We start from the raw sequence: 22,601 nt of genomic DNA on the forward strand, positions 1-22,601 counted from the left end.
AACTTACAATAAAGCAACATAGCATTTACTATGTGCCAAGCATTGTTTCAAATACTTTACAGATACTTACTTATTTAAATCCTCATAACAACCCTAGGAGGTAGGGACTATTATCTCTCCTATTTTACAGCTGAGGAAAGGGAGGCACTTAGATGTTAAGTAGCAGCAGGGATCTGAATCCAGGCTCCAGAGCCAAGGCTCTTAATTACTATGCTACTTTCCTTTCAAAGAAAAAAACAAGCAAATAAACCGTCACTGTACAAGATGACCTCAAATGTACCTTCACAGACAGCTCTCCTCTTTTCCCCAGGATGAGTATCAGATTAAAATAAACTATGACTCTCTGACTCTCTCAACTAATCTCCATGATAAGCAAATGGTAGTTTCCAAAGTCAAAGTCACAAGGACATGATTAGAACACCAGAATGTAAATAAACTTTTACCTAATTGCAAAAATGTACTTCCTGATTATTTTTAAACCAAAGGTAAACAGATGTTAAGATACATACATTATAGACTTATACATAAAATAAAATTATCCTTATACCACCCTCCAGTAACTGCATAGATATCTTATCCTTCTAACGGTTCTACTGGCCTAACTTCTCTCCCTAGGCTTCCTAAAAAAGCTTACCTGGCTAAACATGCCAGGAAAAAAAAGTATGTCTCTTCAAAGGTAAAAATAAATTGATCATACCATATTAACATTCTGTAAAGTGAGCTATCAACATTCTAAGGTTGAATGGATTAAAAATGGAAATGAACCAAGAGAAAAGACTTACTATATTCAAGCCATAAGGGCGTACTATATGAAAACGTAAGTAATATAACAGGGTAGAGAAACATGATTCAGTGAATATTGGTGGGACAAACAAATAACAGATTAAAGGTGAATTAATTGAGATTCAGATTTCCCTCTGTGGTACTGTGATTTATAAGAGATATACATATTTGGTGACTCAGATAACCAAAATATATTTTCATATATGTTTGGTCTTCATCCACACTTACTGGATCACGGCTCCAAAACCCCTTAGAACTTCCTAAGTGCTGAGAGTGATAAAGGTGTCTTTTATTGTCTTAATGAAAGAGACTTTTGGACTCCATCCAAGGTTGGGGACTGACTGCTGGGAGAACCAACCATGTGATTAAAGAGTTGGAACTTTTAGTCTTGCCCCCCACCACGGGGCTATAGGTTGAATCAGCCAATGGCCAACAACTTTGTCAGTAATGACTATGTAATGAAATCTCTATAAAAACTCAAAAAGACTAGGTTTGGAGAGCTTCCAGGGTGGTGAACACATGGAGATTTAAAGAGACTGGCACACCTAGATGTCCATGACCTTTCCCCTATCTTGCCCTGTGTTTCTCTTCATCTGGCTGTTCACATCTTTTATCATATCCTTTGATAAACTGATAAACATAAGTGTCTCCCTGAGTTCTGTGAGATGCTCTAGCAAATTAAAAGAAGTTTAAGGAGAAAGTTGTTGGAACCTCCCATCTGTAGCCAGTCAGTCAGAAATATAGGTAACAAACAACCCGGGGTTTGTGACTGGCATCTGAGGTTGTGGGGTGGAGGGCAGTCTTGTAGGACTGAACCCTTAACCTGTAGACGTAGGGAAGGTGATTTTTCTTGCCCCGGGGACATCTGGCAATGTTTGGAGACATCTCTGGTTGTCACAACTGTGCACCCAGCGGGCAGAGGCCAGGGATGCTGCAGAACATCCTACGAGGCACAGAACAACCCCCCACAAGAAAGAATTCTCTGGCCCCAAAATGTCAGTGGTGCTCGGGCAGCCCTACATGGCTAACCAGTTCACCTAGTTAGGATTTCACCTGTGCTGATCTAGGGGGATGTACTTGTTATGTTACAGTATTTTAAATTCTTTTTAGAAGTAACTCTTTATAAAGTTTCTCCGGAGAGTGGGTAAGGGCACCCATTTCTCTTTATTTCTCTTAACACGCACTGCAGACTGAAAGGCTCTCCACGGCCGGATGACTCGGCCAGAGAAAGGCAGCTGCAGCAGCAGATTCATTCCAAAGGGAAAAATACTGCTTGATCTGGGAGCTGAGAAAACATGAAAGCAGGAAATACTACCACCACTTACATCTTCCCGAGGATTACGTAGCTAGGAGATGCTGAGCATTTTTTGCCCTACTAAGGCGATGCTGATGGAGCACAATGGTGGGGGGCAGTTCTGGGGAGCTCAAAGGTGCCCACGAAATCAAAGGTCAGGGAGACACACTGTCATATTCATGTCCATCAGGTGAGTGAAACAAGGACAATCTGACGCATAAGCAAAGGGAGATCCTTGCACAAGAGACTTGCCCTCCGCGGGGCACACTAGCACCATCCCCACGGCTGGGATCATTGCCGCACCTATCACACAGCATGGCCGCCGCTTAACTCATTTGTCTCATTTGAACAGGCTGCCAGAGCGGAACGTCTGCTGACAAGGCAACCGTGGGCTTAGCCCTGCATGGAGGCCCCCGGGACAAGATACTAGGGGCCAGAAATCGTTCCCCAGGCTGCACAATTCCTTTCTGACAGCAGGACAACAGCAGGGCAGCCTTCCTAAGCCCGGCGGCTGAGGACTCATCCAAGTTGTTCCTGAATGCAGGGAGCGCAGGAAAAGACTGGCACTGCAGAGGCGCCTTTCAGCTTCCAAGGGGATTAAAGGCTGCACCACTCCCGTCTGGTACACCCCACAAAAACAGCAGTACTTGGGGCACCTCAGAAAGGATGGGCCTCAGATCCTACAGCACATTCTCCCCCTCCTCTCCTTTAATTCACAAGATCTTAACACAGACTCAGAATGGGCAGCCTCTTAGAAACCTTTCTGGCCCGAGTAAAAGCTTTTCTACCCTGTAGCTGCCTTTATGACAAACATCTACACAGACAAATTTATTAAGGGGAACTCATCTGATCAAGAGACTCAAAATCTTAAAAATTAAGTTAAAAAGAAACTAAAATTTTCTTTTAAATTAGAAAAGAAATTGAAAATGTGATACTCTCCCAAGACCAATTGACTTTAGGCATTCCCATCCTCCCTACCTCAAACAAGACAAAGAGAATGACAAAGGACATCTCCTCTCTCAGTTCTCATCCCATCCTTACTGCAATGGGTTAGGAACATGATCTTGACTATCGCCAGCTCTTTCCTTAAGAACTTCCACATTAGTAGCCACTTCAGTCCAGAGGGATAGCAAAATTCTAAAAGGCAACCTTCATGAGTTCATCCAGAAGACCACTGGATAGAACTTAACACCAACTTCATGGTCAACAGGTATTTTCCTGCAGCTCATAATCTAGCACCTTCCAGTAATCCGCAGGAACTAGAGGGCTTTCACTTGTTTCATAAACTTAATTCCAAGGAGTTTATTCAAAGTTCCTATTATGCTGGGGTGTGAGATTAATGTTGTTATTACAATGATAAGGTCTCAAAGGATTAAACTGAAAGTGAACCCAGGGAGAAAAAGCGACTTACAGGAAACACTTGGGAGCCCCACTGGCTGAGGGGATAAAAAGAAATTTTATTCCGTGAGATCTACAGCAGAGGCTCTCTGTGCAGGCTACACATTGGGATCACCACGGCAGCTTTAAAACAACACGGATGCCTGCCTGAGTGCTACTCCAGAGACTGTTTAATGGTTCTGGGATAGGGCCCTGCAGAGGCATGGTTTTTAATGTTCTCTAGGTGATTTTAATATGCAGCTTAGACTGAGAATTAGATTAAGAAAGTAGAGTTTTGCTCTTTGGCATTTCACAAAATCTCTTCAAGACTGCCAGGCTTTAGCTTTCAAAAAAAAAAAAAAACAAAAAATCCAAAGTATAATTTGCAGGTAAAACTTCCTTCAGTGCCTAGTACCATGCATATGCCCACGACCAATGCTTAGTGCTTCTGTCACGTGACCCCACCCTGCAGCAAAAGCGGCAACCACCGACCAGGGTGAGAAGCAAACACAAAAGTGAAGACTGGGGCAGCCTTGCTCTTTTTCTACTTCGAGAACACAACATTTAAGAAAACCAAGTGTCTGCTCAACACCGTTTCTGCTTCAGTAAACAGAAGTTCTCATCTGGTATCTAAGGAGAGTTAAGCTGATTCCTTGAACTGCTAATTTACAAAATAATCTTAAATAATTAAAACATATATAAAGATCTAATTAACTAAATAGGCTAACTCCCTAAAAAGAGGATAAGAAGAGAAAGGACAGACAAGCTTAATTCTGCTAATTAGTGAATTTCAGTGTACCGAATTAACTTCACATTAATCTGTCATTTTGATATTGACAGGTTTGATCATTGCAAAGACTTCTGGAGGCCCCGTTTCCTGTTCCTGGCATTGACCTTTTTATTTCTGATTAGGAGAAAGGGAAAAAAAATGGTAAGACATGAAAGAAAGCCTTAGCAGAAGGCTACCTAAAAGTAGAACCAAGATTTCACTGAACAAGTTTTCATTAACCATTTGTAACGTCCCAATTATATATCTTAACAAAATAAAGACTCAGGTATTTAAAGCTGCTTAACATACAGGAAGCTGTTCCAATACTTTTCTTCCCTTTTGGCAGAAAGCTCCTTTAACTCAGGCCAACAGGCTATATTTATTTGCCTGAAGCAGCATTTCCTAGGAAAGTGGCAGGCAGCAGCCCTACTGCAGACAGCAGAAAGGGCTCCTGATCACGGCAGCAGGCCAACCTCCCGAGACCCGAGGCTCTGTAGAGTCATTTCACCATGCAGGAAAGCCACTGGGGCTCTACACCAATGACAGAGCTGTTGTCATCTCCGCCAGAGGACTCTGGGCTGCTATTGGAAACCAACACCTGGCACCATGCCAGATCACCGTATCACACCCGGATGGAGCTTTATAAAGCTTTATAGATGCCTACAGGGAAAAGGGGAAAAAAAAAAAAAAAAAAGCAGGTGTTCCTACCCATCCTATCACTGACTACCCAGAAAATCTGCTGAGTCACTGAGTACCAATCAAGAGAAAAATAATGCAGAGACTGCAAATACTAATCTCCTTCATCCTGCTTCTCCTTCCCAACAGCAAGTGGACTCCCAGGTAATATTCTTAACTCTGAAAACACAAGGGCATAGGTTAAATTCACATACCCTTAGTCCATACAGAAAAACTGAATTCAGAGTTCAAATCTCCGAAAGTGTAATGTACTAGACAAAACTACTTTGTAACAGTGGTTGTTGCTAGGTAGCGGGGTTAAGGGTGATCAATGTTTTCTGCTGTAATCTTCTAGAAGTTGCAAAGAGTGTATATTGAGACCACAATTCATTCGTAATAATATGTCTTAGAACCATATTTCTTGGTAAGAGATTAGACTCACATCCTTGAGCCCTGGGATATAACTTCAGCTCACCAAAATACTTCAAATCATTAATTATGAAAACTCCAACCAAGGCTAGAGGGTCAGTCTAACACAGAACTAAAGGAAACACAAGTGAAGGTCAATGGACTTTATGTGTACTTGCTTTGCTACCTTTTCTACAGGCAGAATATTCTAACTTGGTAGAAAGAAAATTTCACATTGGTGCACTTTTGAGAGAAGAGAAAAAAAGAGTGAGCAGTCATAAGGCATATGAATTAACTTCCGCTTATTTCCATTCTTCCTCTTTTCCTAGATTAGACATGCTTGTGAAAAACAAGTCACCCTTGGCTTTGGCCTGAGAGTCTCAAGCAAAAACAACCACCACGATAAAAAAGCTTAGAGAAGTATCAAACAGCTTTGTCCTGCTTCTGCTTAAGTTTTAACTTAAAGCAACTAAAATCCAAACTCTTTGGCCCATAATTCAAGAACACACACAGCATCTGAAACTCGCTGACCCATCCCCCTACAGCTGTGAGTCCACACTTCATGCATAAAGCTGACAGGGCCTCCTCCTCCCTATCCACAGAGATTTCTTCTGCCAGTTCTCCATTCATCCACATTCTCCCTATTCCTCAAGTCTCCAATCAGTGCCACCTCCTCGTGAAGTCTTCCCTGATCTAGGAGACCAAAGCATTCTTTCCTTCTTGCTAATTTCCACAGCACCAAAATGACAGTCATCTAGGTACATGTCTAGGAGTTTCACGTTCTGCGTAGCAGGACAGGCAGATCCCCCCCATCAGTTTCTCTTCATCTGCTCCAGCCCACTTTGTTCAGGACTGTGTGTGCATCTTGGAGACTGCTGAATAAAAGATGAATAAACATCACGTCTTCAAACCAACCAACCAGGGCTTGTGGTATTAGTGATCTCCAAGTGTGTACTGAATGCAGTTGTAAGAAAAGGAGCCAGGAGAGTCCTGTTTCAGACACAGTCAGGGTTAAGGAGCAGTCTAGACATGATCTTCATGTGGGTTCAACTAATGCCAGCCTAATGCCAAGCTTAGTCCTTAGGCTCAAAAAACTAACAGCAGCAGAAGACACTCCCATACACACCTCAGGATTCAAGGATGTCTCCTCAGCCTCAAATCGTGTGTGGCCACCAGCATTCACTTATTAGTCCTAAACAAGTGAAGGGTGAAGATGACTGATTTTACCTTAATTATCTCTAAGCTGATAGGACACGACTATTTGAAGATATGACTGATGAGAGCAGTTTTCCCAATGGGTATTCCAAAAGAAAGATTTGGTCACAGCACAAAGAAATAGGCAAAGTGTGTACTCTGCAACTTTGCTTAAAGCTTGAGAGGAAAAATCACTGGCCAGTTCAAAATCAGAATTTGTTTCTGGGTGCTTTGCTTCTGACTTATGGTTTGACACAGTTTCACATTTCCATGTCAACTGAACCCATGAAAGGCTAATGGAGGTGCATAAAATGAAATAAGAGCCACAGAAGGGTCCTTATCTTTCGTTACTTGGAGGGGCTGTTTTTTATTTCTGATAGATACCTGGCATCTGAGAGGTCCTGTTCCAGATTTCCTCCTTAACAACTAATAGAGAAATGATAGTTACGATCCTGTGACAAGAAATTGTAATTTCTAACCAATTAGCTGCTTACATTTTTTAAAAAAATACATGTTTACGCAGCCATTCTGCTTCCCAACTACTTAAATTGTCCATTTTTATACCATCTCTGAACCATCTGCTGGTTCTGTCAGCAAACTGCTAACATATGAGACAAGTTCAAGATAAACGTGTCTAGGAAATTTGGGGTTTTAACAGGTAATACTCAAGATTCTAGGTGGTATGAGAACTTTTAAAAACATTTGATAGTTACGCATTCATTTTAATGTATATAAAAACCAGGCGGCATAAACCTGTGATTTTATTGCTCTGGTCAAGGCTGAGCAAAAAGAAACCCAGTAGATTAAAAGAAATACATGGGTGGCTGGGTGGCTCAGTGGGTTAAGCCTCTGCCTTCAGCTCAGGTCATGATCCCAGCGTCTTGGGATCAAGGCCGACATCAGGTTCTCTGCTCAGCAGGGAGCCTGCTTCCCCATCTCTCTCTGCCTGCCTCTCTGCCTACTTGTGACCTCTCTCTCTATCAAATAAATAAAATCTTAAAAAAAAAAAAAAAGAAATACTTTACCTAAAAAAAGTTCAGAGGGTACAAAGGATAAGATAAAAATCATGAAAACAGTACTCAAATTTAAAAGTCTGGGAAACATGAAAGGATAATGAAAATGAAATTCATGTGGACTCCTAAAATTTTATCAAAGTGGTTTAACCTTTCTGTTTCAAGATAAGACTCGATCACATGAAGGAAACTTGCTGTCTGGCAGCTGACTTAATAATTTAGGGGACAAAAGGCACAACAATATCTCTATTTCCAGTTCTTCCCCGCTGTAGAGGAGAAGCTGGGCTGCCACCACGCTGCCTAAATTCAGTTCTACTCTTATCACCTGGGCGGGTACCCTGGCCCCAGAAATTTCACCAGACCACACAGTAGCTTCCCAGGTTCCAACTCTTTCTGCTTTTTTATCAGCCAGCCTTGGGCAAGCCTGCTCACTCCCCAGGCTTCACCTACATGGACACACCGATGACTTTTTTGGCCTGTGCTCTACCTGCCTACTGATCATTTTATCTGGACAGGCTCAAATTCAACGTGCTCAGAGCAAACTCACTTTCACTTCCTGAATCTTCTTCTCTTCCCATACGTCAGTTTGGGGATTCATAAATTCTTACTATTCTTCTTCTCTTCCCATATTTCATTTTGGGGATTCATACTTTTAAATTCTTACTACCAATCCCATACCTCCCAATACTTCCTTCCTCTTCAGAGATGCCCCTAAGTATCACCCTTCTCCTACATCCTCCCTATTAGGCCTGGACACAGACCTCTGGCCTCTCTGAACGGGACTGGTTTTGGAGTCTCCTGGCTGCTCCCTGTATTTTGTCTCTTCCTCCTATACAGGTTTTTTCAACACTGTCTCAAAACTAATCTTCTTAAGATAAAAATCAAGTCTTAAAAATCCCTTCTCAGCACACTATCATTAGTGATTGGGTAACACAAATGAAAACTACAATGAGATATCAGACATACCTATCAGAATGGCTCAGATAACATACTGATAACGCCCAATACTGGCAGGAATGCCGAGAAACAGGATCGCTCATACATTGTTGGTGGGAATGTAAAAGTGTATAGAGTCACCCTGGAAAAAAGTATTGAAGTTTCTTATACAACTAAACATGCACTTACCATATGACCCAGCAACTGCACTCCTGGGCATTTATCCAGACAAATGAAAGCTTACTCACACAAATCCTATACACAAATGTTCAAGGCAGCTTTATTTGTAACAGCTACACACTAGAAAGAATCCAGAATGTCCCTTAACAAATGAATGGTTAAACAGACTGTGGTTCCTCTGTAGCATGGAACAGTACTCCCCATTACAAGGAAAAAACTATCTGTGACAGGAATGCTACTCACAAAAAGAAAGTTCTGATACACATAACAAAGTACATGGATCTCAAGGGAATTATGCACACTGTAAAGAGCCAATCTCAAAAGCTATATATTATGTGATTCCATTTGTATAGCATTCTTAAAATGACAAAATCACTGGGTGCCTGGGTGGCTCAGTTGGTTAAGCAACTACCTTCAGCTCTGGTCATGACCCTGGAGTCCCAGGATTGAGTCCCCAGTCAGGCTCCCTGCAGGGAGCCTGCTTCTCCCTCTGACCCTTCCCCCTCTCATTCTCTCTCTCTCTCTCTCTTTCTCAAATAAATAAATAAAATCTTTTTTAAAAATGACAAAATTACTGAGGCAGAGAACAGATTAGAGGTTGCCTGGGCACGGGGGTGAGGGGGATGGTGGCTGTGAGGAAGGTGAGGGTGGCATAAGAGATCCCGGTGACGGTACTGTTGTGTGTTCTGACTGTGAGGTAGTGGTCACACAAATCTACACATGTGGAAAAAACTGCATAGACTATATACACACAAACCAGTACCCACAAAACTCTAAGGCCAATTAAGTCTTTTTTTTTTTTTTAAGATTTATCTACTTTTTTTTTTTTTTAATTTATTTGACAGAGAGAGATCACAAGCAGTCAGACAGGCAGAGAGAGAGAGAGGAAGGGAATTAGGCTCCCCACCAAGCAGAGAGCCCGATGCGGGGCTCGACCCCAGGAACCTGGGATCATGACCTGAGTCGAAAGCAGAGGCTTTAACCTACTGAGCCACCCAGGCGCCCCAAGATTTATCTACTTTTGAGAGAGAGAGAAAGAGAGCAAGCACAAGGGGGTTGGGGGAGGGGCAGAGGGAGAGGAAGAAGCAGACTCCCCAATGAGCAGGGAGCCTGATGTGGGATTTGATCCCAGAACCCTGGGATCGTGACCTGAACTAAAGGCAGATGCTTAACTGACTGAGCCAGCCAGGCGCCCCAAAACCAGTTAAGTCTTAATAAGATATGCGGTTATATCAATGTTGAAATACTGTACTACAGTGATGCAAGAAGTTACCATTGGGGGAAGCTGGATAAAGTGTCCATGGAATGTCTTTGTATTATTTTTTGCAACTGCATGTGGATCTACAATTCTCTCAAAATAAAAAGGGGGGGACCCTCCTCAATAACTTCTAAGAGCTCCCCAGTGGTCATAGTAAAAGTTTCCCTAGCGTGGTATGCAGAATTTTCTTTCACATCTTAAGCTCTAGACAACTAGTTCTCAGATCTAACATTTACCAAGCACAGGCTATGAGGCATTTTGTAGGTATCATCTCATTTAATCCTCAGTGATCCCGTGAGTTAGGTTCCACCATCAAAAGCATTTTATTCACAAACCTAAAGCACAGATGACACAATAGCTTGAAAACATTGCCACCCAATCATCCTTCCAAGCCTGGCTCCAATGCTACCTTTGTGACCTTCTCCAGAGTTAAGAGCTATCCTAACGGTGCCTAGCTCTCAGAAGACAGTCAGTAAATGTTTAACATACTGCCTAGACAAATGATACAAATCAGTTACAAAACTGGCGCCCTAAGGATCTGGCAGTGATCACACTGACTATGCTTCTCCGAAGTTAAGCCTGAATGGGAAAGCACTGTGTAGCACAGTGTGGACAGAAAACACCGATCAGTGAGAAATGTTGATTAATAAGGCAAAAACTTTCATACCGAAGAGGGACAGATAATGTCAGGCTAATGAAACTCCAGTGTCAGCTGCGAAGTTCATATGACTCTCAAGTTTGCACATAACAAATACAGGAACGCAAACCTCACCTTCCTAACCCAATTATCCCCATTCTTCCTTATTAGTTACTTTTGCAATTGAAGAAAAGATATGATTTCTTTTTTCAGAAGAAAGACATTTCTTCCAGTTTAAAATGTATATTTCATTATTGCCCTTGGAGAAAACTAGATTCTCATCTAAAGACTCCTTCACGTTCATGGATTTCCTCAGAAAACTTAAGGGTTATACTACAACAATCTAGAATTGCTCCAGTACTCTGAAATCTGAATGAGTCCCTCCAAAGGATTCACATTTTAAACACAGACAACAGAGGTAGGGGGGAAAAATTTTAAGTATATGCATGAAGGTTAATGGTTTGTATTCCCTCCGCTCCCTCCCTAGCATCCCCACCCCCATCCCTACAAGTTGACCTCCCTTAAGCAAAGCCTTTCCAGAAGGCACCAAAGGCAGTATAAGCCAGAGAGAGAACTCAGAGGGACAGGCGGGAGGCTGAAGCCAACCTCTCCTCCTTCACGTGCACCTGTAAATTCTTACCAGTGACCTAAAGCCAATAACAAAAATGAAACTTCTTTTTAATGATGCATTAAAGGAAGAAAGAAGGTATGATCTAGTGCAGCAAGCAGGTTAGAAAAGGGATTCAGGAACGGAAATACTGACCGGCCGACTTCTCTTGTATTTGGAGTCCTCGCGGTCTCTGTGCTGCCCAGAAGTGCTGGTTCTCTCCCTCACACTTCTATAACCAGGACTGGGGATGATATACTCTTTTCCTATGTCAATATCCTTCATCTTCTCTGAATGGAGATGCCAGGGCTCACAGACTTTTGGTTTCACTTGAGAATTTCTGAAATAAAAAAATCCACCAAGGAAGAACACTGCACGTTAAGGATACCGGAACTTGAAAAATAATTTTCAAAACTTTTAAAAATTTCATCAAGGGAAGCTATTTCCTAAGTTGTGCTGAAGCATATGCAAAAGTACTTTAAAATAGGATGAAAGGGGGGCACCTGGCTGGCTCAGTCAGAAGAGCATGTGACTCGTGATCTCAGGGTCATGAATTCCAGCTGCACACTGGGTGTAGAGGTTAAATAAATAAATAAAAATAAAATGGGGGGGAGGACAAAAGCATTAATGTTTTCCTACCATTATATCTATGAAAAATAATTTTTCAGAAATGTTTCAAGTGCCATTTCATTTTTGAAAGAAAAAAATTCCAGTGTAGTAGAATCAAGAATTATCACTTCCCACCTCTAAGGGGGAAAAGAAAGATTAGAAAAAAATAAACACACCAGTAAAGAGAGACTGCCCCCTTCAACTAAGCTTAAACCCAATATATAGAGCATTTAGATAAGTCTTAAAAAAAAAAAAAAAAAAGGGCTTTTAAGTCTGTTCCAAGCATTACAAACTCCATAATTTTAAAATGGGTATCATTCCTCCTACTAAATGTTACTAAATGAAAACTCATAAAGCAGTTATTCTACCAATGATATCCCAGCCTGCATTTTTATAATCAAGTAATAGATTAGCTGATGTTATTTTATTTTATTTTTTAAGATTTTATTTATTTATTTGACAGACAGAGATCACAAGTAGGCAGAGAGGCAGGCAGAGAGAGGAAGGGAAGCAGGCTCCCCACTAAGCAGAGAGGCCTGGGATCATGACCTGAGCCAAGGCAGAGGCTTTAACCCACTGAGCCACCCAGGCGCCCCAGTTGATGTTATTTTAAAGCTCCATGAAGTTACATGGATACAATACAAATCAATACTGCATCTTAACTTTACAAACAAATTCCCCTTGGGCCACTGAAAGGGTTCTAGAATTAGACAGTGGTGACAGTTGCACAAACCTGTGAACCTGCTACCCAAACACTGAGTTGTATACTTTAAAGGGGTGCATTTCATGGTATATAAATCATACCTCAACAAAGCTGTTATTAAAATACAATAACAAAAACAAATTCCCCATCCTGTCCTACAAAATCTTACCTAGTATCTACCTGAAACTCCATTCTAAACCCCAGCTTGCCTGCCTACCTTTAATCAATATCCTGTATCAACTCTGGTTACTCCTGAGAAAATAAAGCACACACATTCCCCTTGAAAACATTCTTCCCACTCTGAAATGGTTCAACCTTTCCCAGATACAAGCTGAGAAAACACCTTTCAAACCAGCCTCGCTAACAAAGAAGTGTAGCAGTCTGTGTTGCCTTTTGGATTCCATAAATTCCTACCTATCACTGTCTGAAAAGCACTACTCTGTGGACAAAATTCTGACAGCAACAATTCGTTTTTTAAGATATCAGAGAAAGGGAGAATACTTACTAAATGAAAGAGGACTAAATCTCCTCCATACAGACGTGCTTCCAGCGCACAAAAAAACTTGACTTCTGGTCTTTCAGAAGTCTGGTTCAAGTAACCTGAATTGATAATGCCAAATTACTTATCTTAAAAAAAAAAAAAAGTCACCTTGTCCAAGGACAAATGGCACCATAAAGAACACCAGCTTACAACCAAGAGCACAGCAATCACGTCACTGAGACCTCATTAAGCCTCAACTATAAACAGACCTGGCATCTGCCAGTGTCCCCAATGTCGGGATGCCACACAGATCAGAGTAATCCTTCTCGTTAGAGGGATCACAGAAGTCCAACCTTCCTCTCAAAAGATTCCCTAATGCAGCCGATTATGTGGAAGCTGAAAAGATTAGTCCTCCTTTGCAAAAAGGCAGGAGGAAGGAAGTGAGTTTGAAAGGGACAAGGCCAACCTAATTCACAATCTCAAAGGCCGTGTCAAGAACATAAAGCATGTCTCAATCATCTAAGAATTCACCATAACCAAAGTTCGTTCCAGTCACTTTATTTCAAGTTATTCTATGTCGGGGGGGGGGGGGGAGCATTACCTCTAACACTCTTCCATTACCTCTAACACTCTTGCTTCTTTAATTTCCTGGGGAAAGAGGCACAGCCATGAGAGTAGGCAGGCCTTGAGTAGGCACAAAGTTACTATCTCTTGGCCTTGAACATAAGGAGGATTGCATCTTCCCAGGGTTGTAATACAGGGCACCCCACACGGAGGCCACCCAAGAGCTAGGAATCCTGATAGGTTGTAGAAAGAAACTGAGAAAGGATCACTAGTCTTGACTCTTTTTGATTCTACGTGTATTTCCCTATTTTCCTCTGTTCTCCCTCACAGTTGCTCAAAAGTTGTATTTAAATGCTAACTTGCCTCAGCTATCAAGAAAGGAAAAAAAAGGAAAGGATTTTTTTTTCACGGTTGAGTCAGAGCTCTACAATGGCGCTAGCGGAATAACCAAAGTGGGAGAACCCCAAAGAAGTGCCCAGACTCAAAATCAATAGAGCAGAGGCCATTGGGTCAGCTGCCTTGTTTATCAAGGCTCTCCTTCCAGTGGTAAAGTGTGGACCTTCTCCCTGCACAATGATGCAGAGGAAACTGCATTGGGGGGGGAGGGGGAGTCCATAGGATTACAAGAACCGTAACTAGCCAGATGGGTGTCTCCAAATTGCCTTCGTGACAACATTCCTTAGGTATCCAACTTCAGGAATCTCATTGAGGCCCTGCAGCTGCACAAGACCCGGAGGCGATTTGCCACCCGCTTGTGCCTCCAACATTCTGCACCGCTCACTTAGGCACCAGACCCCTTTACAACCTATCCATCTCTCCCTTCAAAACCTTCTGAAACTTTGCCAATCATTCCCGTGCCCAGCTGCCTCCTGCCTCCCCACGGCTGTGCCGAAGCCAGATGACCCCAGTGCAATAAACACAAAGCAACTGAGGCTTTGCCGGATGGAAGTGGAAAGACACTGATGACAGCGAAGAGATTTTTAGATTCCATGCTGGGCTCTGCCCTGGGTTTGCTGTGCGTACTTCTGTCATAAAGCTCCATTTATCTATTTGCAAAAAAACGAGAGGATGACTTCTAAGGTCGCTGGCAGCTCAGAGTCGCCGGTGTGCGGCTTGAGAGGGGGTGCCCCAGGCCGCCCTCCCCACAAGCATGAGGATGGGGGCTTCTCCCCGGCCAGACTAGCCTGGGACACCCTGACCCTAGGGCGTTCCCACCGCGCGTTCGGGCCTGAGGAGGCCACTGCGACCCACACCCACGGGCCGCGGGCGCAGCACCCCCTGGTGGCCGCATCCGGGAATGTAGCCAGCGCTCCCGACCACTCATCCCACCCTACCTGCCTTGCGACGCCAGGATCACGCCACCAGACCTCGGGGGTTGCATCCCGGGGAGCGGCTACGGGAAACCTGAAGGAGGCCCGGCTGCGCTTATCGGGTCTCCAGTTTCCCCCGAACTGCTCTTATCCCCGACCCGAGCCCGCCACCCACGGACGGAACACACAGGGGTGACCCCCGTGACAACCAAGGGAGATGGAAGGGGTGCGGCGGTAGCAGCTACCTACCTGTGCCCCGGCTCCAGGGCGGCCGTACCGGCCACTCGACCACGCTCCCGAGCATCAGCCCCGGAGCAAAACAAGCCTTTATAGCGGCATTGGCCGCCAGACTGCGCAGGCGTGCTGTACAAAGGCTCCCTGAGCCTGAAGGGAATTGTAGTCCCCCTTCCAGGAGCCCGAGGCTCAATACACGGCAAAGGACTCTATTTCCCAGAAGCGCCACAGAAGCCCTGGAGGAGGTGTAGGCTGCTCCTCCTTTCCACCGCGCTCCTGCCTCTGCACGGTCCTTCTTAGAGCTGCTGCGAGCCAGTCTGGAATCTTCTCTGAGGCCGTGTGCCCCAGTGGGTGGTCGGGAGGGTTGACAGGAGGTCTGTGTGGGCGGGCAGCTCGGTGTTTGCGGGCAGGACGGACGCGACGGTGTGCGGCCATTCATGCACCAGAAAACACCGTGAAGGTCATCGGCGATCGACCAGCCCCAAATCTTCTCTCTTATGGCACTTAACATTATAGGATTGTTTGCTCAGGATTCCACCCTGCATTCTGCACTATCACCTTTCTCACCTTTATCCCATTGCCCTTCCCATAATCTTGTGCTACCTGGTTTCTAGAGAATAAAAGGCGAGGATCGCAGGTTCTAGAGTAACAAGAGCCTTAGATACGGTGTGCCACCTCCTTTTGGAAATCAAACTGAAGTTCCCAAAGAGATTGATCACGGTATGTCTCTTTGTGTTTGATCAGTACCTTCCACAGAATCTTAACATCACTACTCTTCTGCTGAGTTAGCCTACTCTGTATGTGGTGCTTCACCTGAAATTCTTGTTTCTTTTAATCTCCATAACAACACTATGTGTAGATATATATTTTCCATCTTGGAGATTTAAAAAGAAGAGGAAGAAGAAGAAGAAAGTAAAGTGAATTGTCCAGCTTTATGCAACTAAATTCATAAAGCTGAATTAATTAACACATGTCCCTGCCTAAGGATGGATTAATAGGCCAATGCAACAGAACAAAAAGGCTAGAAACAGACTCGTGGATATATGTAAACATGAACTGTGACCGGGAAAACAGTACAGATCAATTATGACCCGGAAAACATTACAGATCAATAGGGAAAGGAAGAAGGTTGGATAAACAGTGCTGGCACAATTGGCTATCTGTATTTTTAAAATCTCAGGGAATTACATCAGCCCACACAAGAAAAATCAATTTCAGGTAGATCAAAGGCCTACCTGTGAAAGGGAAAACTTCAAAATGTTTAGAAGAAAATGTGAAATATCTTTATGAATTTGGGAGTAGAGAAGTTCCAAAACAAGTTGCAAAAACAAATAATAAAGGAAAGATCGATACGTTTTTAGTACATTAAAGTTTAAACTTCTGTACAAGAGCCATAAAGTGAAAAGTGAAACCACAAGTTATAACTGACAAAGTTTGATACAAAATGTACAAATAATTTCTACAACTCAATCAGAATGGCAAATAACCCAGTACAAAAATAGGCAAATGATATGAACAGATAGTTCATACATAGTAAAGGAGACCTGGGCAGCCATTCAAACATGTAAAGGCACCCAATCAAGAAAATAATCAGGGAAATTGTAGTTAAAAGAGCAATGAGATACTATTTTATGCTCATCTCATGGAAAAACATACACACTTGACAACATCAACTATTTTCAAGGATCTAGAAAAACAGGATATTTCACACATTGCTGGCAGAGTGAGTATCAATCGATAGAACCACATTAAAGAGCAATTTGGCCATATTTAGTAGATGGGAAATGGACTACAGGGTTGTATTGTTAGGCCCCAGCAGACCCCTAAAGTGTAGTGGATTAAAGTCAATTTTATTTTTCTCATAAGTAGAAGTCTTAGGTAAGTATACCAGATCAGTTGTGTAGTCCTGCTCCTCACAGGCAGTCGGAGACCCAGGGTGGTGGTGATTCGATCAGCTTCAACATACAGCTCCCAGAGTTGTTTTACTCATTGGCCCCACCAGTCACCTAGGTGGAAGGAAGGCAACAGAGAATATGGAGAGGTGTGACCTGGTGTTGAGGCACCAGCAGGGAGGCAACACACATCATTTCCATTCACATTCTATTAGTGACAATGTAGTCATATAGGCACATCTAAGTGAGAGGGAAACTGGGAAATACAATCATCAGCCGGGCAGCTATGAGCCATCTACCACCCCATTACAATGGAAGAAGGAAAGAACAGATTTTAGTGGAAACCAATGGTTTCCGGCTCATATGCCTATCCTTGAACCCAGCAATGCCGCTTCTACATGCACACTTTAGGGCAGTCTTTCTCAATGGAGGCTGCCGCGAGTGAGTTAAGCCCTAAACAAAATAATCTGAGTGAATATTTTCTCAGTTCTCCCAAGGATAACACGAATCTGGCATCATTCTAGATGTCCAGGGGAGAAGTTAATTCATTCCACACAGTTAATACCTTAGGGCATCAAGGCTTAATGCTATTAGCTGAGAAAAGCTGCCCTAAAGGGCCTCCCCCCACCTCTACACATATACACACACAAGGAGATATATTCATTGAGCATTGTTTGTAGTAGTGAACATAATCTAAATTCCATTAACAAGAAAACAGAGAACTAGATTACGGTATTCATACAATGAGATACTATATAGCAGTTAAAGAACATGGGCTAGGACGTATTAGTATGTGTAAGCCTCAAAAACAATGTTGAACCAAAATAAGTTACAGAAAGAAAATCGTCATAGCCCTGTTTGTATTAATTTTTAAAATATGTACAAATGTGACCTGTTGTTTATGGATACACATATATGTGCTTAAAAATATAAAACATACATGGGCCTGATCAACAACAATTTCAAGGGGTTGTTAGAGGTATTATAGCCGGGGTTGGAAGTACAAGAAGAAGCTCAGAGAGGGATACAAAAGGGGCTTCATTTGTTTCTGTAATATTTTATTTATTTTTTAAAGGACTTATAAATGTTAGAGTTTCACAAAGCTTGGAGCGGGTACACAGGTCCTTTTAATATCATTTGCTGTACTTTTTGGTAGCCTTTAAGAATTTCACAATAAAAATGTTTCACTCTCATAGAAACACACACTTCTCCCCTCAAGGGGGATATGCACAATTGAACAGAGGAATCTTGCAGAGATCTGTATCCATGTCTGGATCTACTGTGGAGAATTCCTGAAGCACCTCTGGCCATCTGGTTGGATAAGAAAAACTTCTCATCCCGCCTCAAGCCACCTTGATGCACCATACTAGTACTCCCAACACTGTCGAACCCAACAGCTGCACACTGGATACCTTCATAGCAAATAAAAAGCTTCTAAAATCTCCCTGAAATACTTGGCATATATTGATTATAGGTTAAAAAAAAAAAAAAAGAACAGAAGAGCATTATGCAGTCCTTGCTCCAGGCCTCAATATGCTATGATACTATGATACTATCTGCCACTGACTGGCTGAGCCAAAGACTTAATTATACTTATTTATAAGTATAATAAGATGTATGCTTATTTACATGATATTGATTGCAAAGCATCCCCTCCTTAAAACATGTTTGTGTTGTGAAATGTTTTGGGGGGTGATATTCTCCAACTCTCAGATAAGGGGCTAGAGTGGAGAATCTGTGTAAATCCAGACTTTCACACATTTTAAAATAATATTTATGTTGTGTAATATATTAAAAATACTCATTCATTCAGTATTTCATGGAGATATAGTGGAGCTAAAACAGACAAGTTTCCTGCCTTCATGGGGCTTAGAGTTACAAGTCAACATTAATCCAAATTTAAATTATAACTGTGGGGTGCCAGGAGGCCTGGGAGTCCTGGGATCAAGTCCCGCATTGGGCTCCCTGCTCAGCAGGGAGTCTGCTTCTCCCTCTGACTCTTTCCCCTCTCATGCTCTCTGTCTCACTCTTCTCTCTCTCTCAAGTAAATAAATAAAATCTTGAAAAAAAATTATAACCGTGGGAGGTACTAGAGAAGGAAGGTATGAGTTGCATCTGAAGGACAGCAGGAGTTAGTGAGGTGAAGATGGTGGATGGGCAGAGCAAAGAGCACTCCACACAGAAGAAACAACAAAAACCAAGGGGTGGGAGAAGGAAGGGAACAGCTCCAAAGGCCTTATAGACCATTACAGATCTTAGAGGAAGAGCAAAAGGCAACCATTGCAAGGTTTTAAAAGGTGAGTGCGTTAAGGGTTGAGAAATCAGATTTGCATTTTGAAAACTGCACAGTGGCTGGCAAACTGGAGGAAGAATTAGAGGTAGCTAGAATGGAAGAGAGGAGTCTAGCTAGGAGTGCCTATTGTCACCCAGTGAAGATATGATTAGTTTGGATTAGGATTACAGTAGAAAAGAAGGAAAGAAGTGAGTGGACTTGAAAGGAATTTAAGAGGGGGGGGCCTGGGTGGCTCAGTCAGTCAGTTAAGTGGCTGCCTTCAGCTCAGGTCATGATCTCAAGGTCCTGGGATCAAGTCCTGCTTCAGGCTCCCTGCGGGGAGTCTGCTTCTCCCTCTGTCCTCCCCTCCCCCACCCTGTTTGTTTGTTCTCACTCTCAAATAAATAAATAAAATCTTCAAAAAAAAAAAAAGAAATTTAAGAGGTAAAATCAGCAGACCTTCCTTGTTGATGGATTACATAAAGTGGTGTGAGAAAGAGAGGCATCAAGGGTAACACCTAGTTCTGGTTGCAAACCTGGATGGGTGGTGGTATCACTGCTCACTGACAGGAGAAGTGTTCTACTGTGGTAGCCTCTGGTAGCCTCCTCTACCCAGGTTCCCAGGACCTAATGTCAAATGGTAATGATCAACCCACACCTACTGGGACATGCACGTTGAATTCTCCTGCCACTTTTGAAGACAAAATTTTTGTTTTGCAGATCAACATCACAATGAAAGTCGTTTTAATGAAGTAAGTTTTTTTTTCAAGTTAGCTAATAAACTGAATCTTTTATTTGACATCACAGAAACAACAGTATGGGAGAATGATGAACCTCTTTAATGGTCTTGGGCAACCTAGAAAAGAGAAGAAGATTTAATATGTCAACAGTGCCAAAATGGGTGCAGCCACTATGGAAGACAGTATAGAGTTCCCTCAAAAAATTAAAAACAAAATTATCGTATGATTCATTAATTCTGCTCCTGGGAAAGAAAATGAAAACACCAACTTGAAAAGATACATGCATCCCTATGTTTATTGCAGTGTTATTTACAATAACCTAGATATGGAAACAACCCAAGTGTCCAACCATAGATGAATGCATGAAGAAGATTATATATATATATATACACATATATATATATAAAAATATGTATATAATGGAATATTAGTCATAAAAAGACTGAAATCTTACCATTTACATCAACATGGATGGATCTACTCGGTATAATGCTAAATGAAATAAGTCAGAGAAAGCCACATACCATATGATTTCATTCATTCCTATATGGAATTTAAGAAACAAAATAAATGAACAGAGAAAAAAAGAGACCAATTAAAAAACCAGACTCTTAAATATGGAGAACAAACTGGTGGTTGCCAGAGAGGTTGTAGGGGAGGGGAATGAAATAGGTCAAGGGGATTAAGAATGTACTTAGCATGATGAACACTGAGTAATGTACAGAATCATTGACTCACTATATCGTACACCTGAAGCTAATATAATTAATTATGTTAATTATATTGGAATTTTAAAAAAACATTTAATTAATCAGAAAAAAAATGTCAACAATGCTAAATGAAAGCCAAATGACATCTTTGCCTATTATACAGACAAAAGTTTCATGGTATTTTCAACAGAGAACTACGGTGGGTGAAACGGTACACAGCAGTATAGGCGTGTTATGACAAGTCATATCACATAGTCACTTTACAAAGGAAAGAATTACACACTTCCCACCTTCATAGTAATAATGTCCCAGGTTCATTAGCAGTAAGGGTAGTAGTTAGAAAGAAATGAAGAACTACTTTTAAAAAAATTTAAGTATCATTATGTTGAGAAGCACTATCAAATTGGCCCAATAAAATAAAAGGTGTCCAAAAATTAGCTCCTCGGGACGCCTGGGTGGCTCAGTGGGTTAAGCAGCTGCCTTTGGCTCAGGTCATGATCCCAGGTCCTGGAAGCGAGTCCCATAAGGGGATCCCTGGTCAGTAGGGAGCCTGCTTCTCCCTCTGCTTGTGCTCTCTCTGCCTCTCTGACAAATAAATAAAATCTTTTTTAAAAAATTAGCTCCTTGTTAAAAAGAGGGGGAAATGGGCAGCAATTATCTAATTTTAATAAAACGATATCATCCCCACATTAAATTAGTGTTGTGTTGATTCTACAGGCTTGTATGTGTATAATTTGTAAATTTATTCTGATTTTATAGTAGTATAAGAGCTGTAAGTATAAGGACTTTAGACATGATTTTATGAATATACATATTTAAGTGTTATTACAAATAATTCAAGTCAACATCAGGGGCTTAGGAGTTTTGTTTCCCTTAAAGAGGTCTGAACCTTATTCAACTTCGGGAACCCCTGAGTAAGAGAATAAAACCAAATTTCAGCTAGATATACAAGGCCTTCCATGATCTGGCCCCACATAATACCACGGTTTCATTTCCTGTTGCTCTCCTACTCAAATCTGAGGTCCGCACAACACTATAGTTTCCATGTTTTTACTTTAGCTGTTCTCTCTCCCCAGAACAACCATCTAAATTTCCTCAGCTAAAACAAGCATCACAGCCCACTGACAGGCCTCGGGATTTTAATCCTCCCAAGAATGACAACTAATGGTTACTTACTCAGCTGGATAAATGTCCAACATCTCTCTTGGTAAGATGTACATGGGGGATTCTCCCACATCACTGAGAAGTATGGATGGGCACCTGTCAGGACACATAGTGGGAAGCAACAGGGTCCCACTAAGCCAGAGAAGCCACACCAATAGTGCAGCCAAAATGCAGCCTTCTCTCTAAAACAGGCCTTCACAGGCTGGAAGAGTGGCCACTCCCAGTCACTCCCCAAAACTTCTCAAGTATTTTGTTTTACAAATATGGGCTTCTGGGGTGCCTGGGTGGCTCAGTCGTTAAGCGTCTGCCTTTGGCTCAGGTCATGATCCCGGGGTCCTGAGATTGAGCCCTGCATCGGGCTCCCTGCTTGGTGGGAAGCCCGCTTCTCCCTCTCCCACTCTCCCTGCTTGTGTTCCCTCTCTTAATGTGTCTCTCTCTGTCAAATAAATAAATAAAATCTTTTAAAAATATATGAGCTTCTGGTGAGAAAAGACAAACCACTTCAGTCTACGTTTGTTATAACATTTTTGGCGTGAAGATCTGTTCAGGAAAATCAGAAATCTATGCAGGCTGTATTTATTTTTCGCTCAAAGTAATTAACTCATTTATTGAATACCATGAGGAAAAAATACGTACTCTGAAAACACAAATTATATACTGGATCGATTGTAAGACCACCAATGAGAATAATCTGCATTGCTTTTCAACTACTAAAATGTTAACTGTCTGAGCATATTTGAGAAGTAAAAATACCAAAACGGGTTTTTAAACTCTCATCCTAAAATTAGATC

At 42.1% G+C, this 22,601-nt stretch overlaps 1 protein-coding gene across 3 annotated transcripts in view; it reads right to left on the reverse strand.

Annotated features, from left to right (window-relative positions):
* The window catches only part of ABCC5 (ATP binding cassette subfamily C member 5), an 85,034-nt gene extending 69,877 nt beyond the window's left edge, over positions 1-15,157 (reverse strand). For all 3 annotated transcript variants that reach the window (XM_080809977.1, XM_080809980.1, XM_080809981.1), the window contains exons 1-2: positions 15,048-15,157; positions 11,288-11,471 (exon numbers count right to left, since the gene is read on the reverse strand). In XM_080809977.1, the coding sequence (XP_080666103.1) occupies positions 11,288-11,416 (129 nt within the window). In that variant the 5' untranslated portion in view covers positions 11,417-11,471; positions 15,048-15,157. The remainder of the gene's footprint in view (positions 1-11,287; positions 11,472-15,047) is intronic.
* Between the last annotated feature and the right edge of the window lie 7,444 nt (positions 15,158-22,601).

Source organism: Martes martes (genome assembly GCF_963455335.1).
Source record: "Martes martes genome assembly, chromosome: 1".
NCBI lineage: Eukaryota > Metazoa > Chordata > Mammalia > Carnivora > Mustelidae > Martes > Martes martes.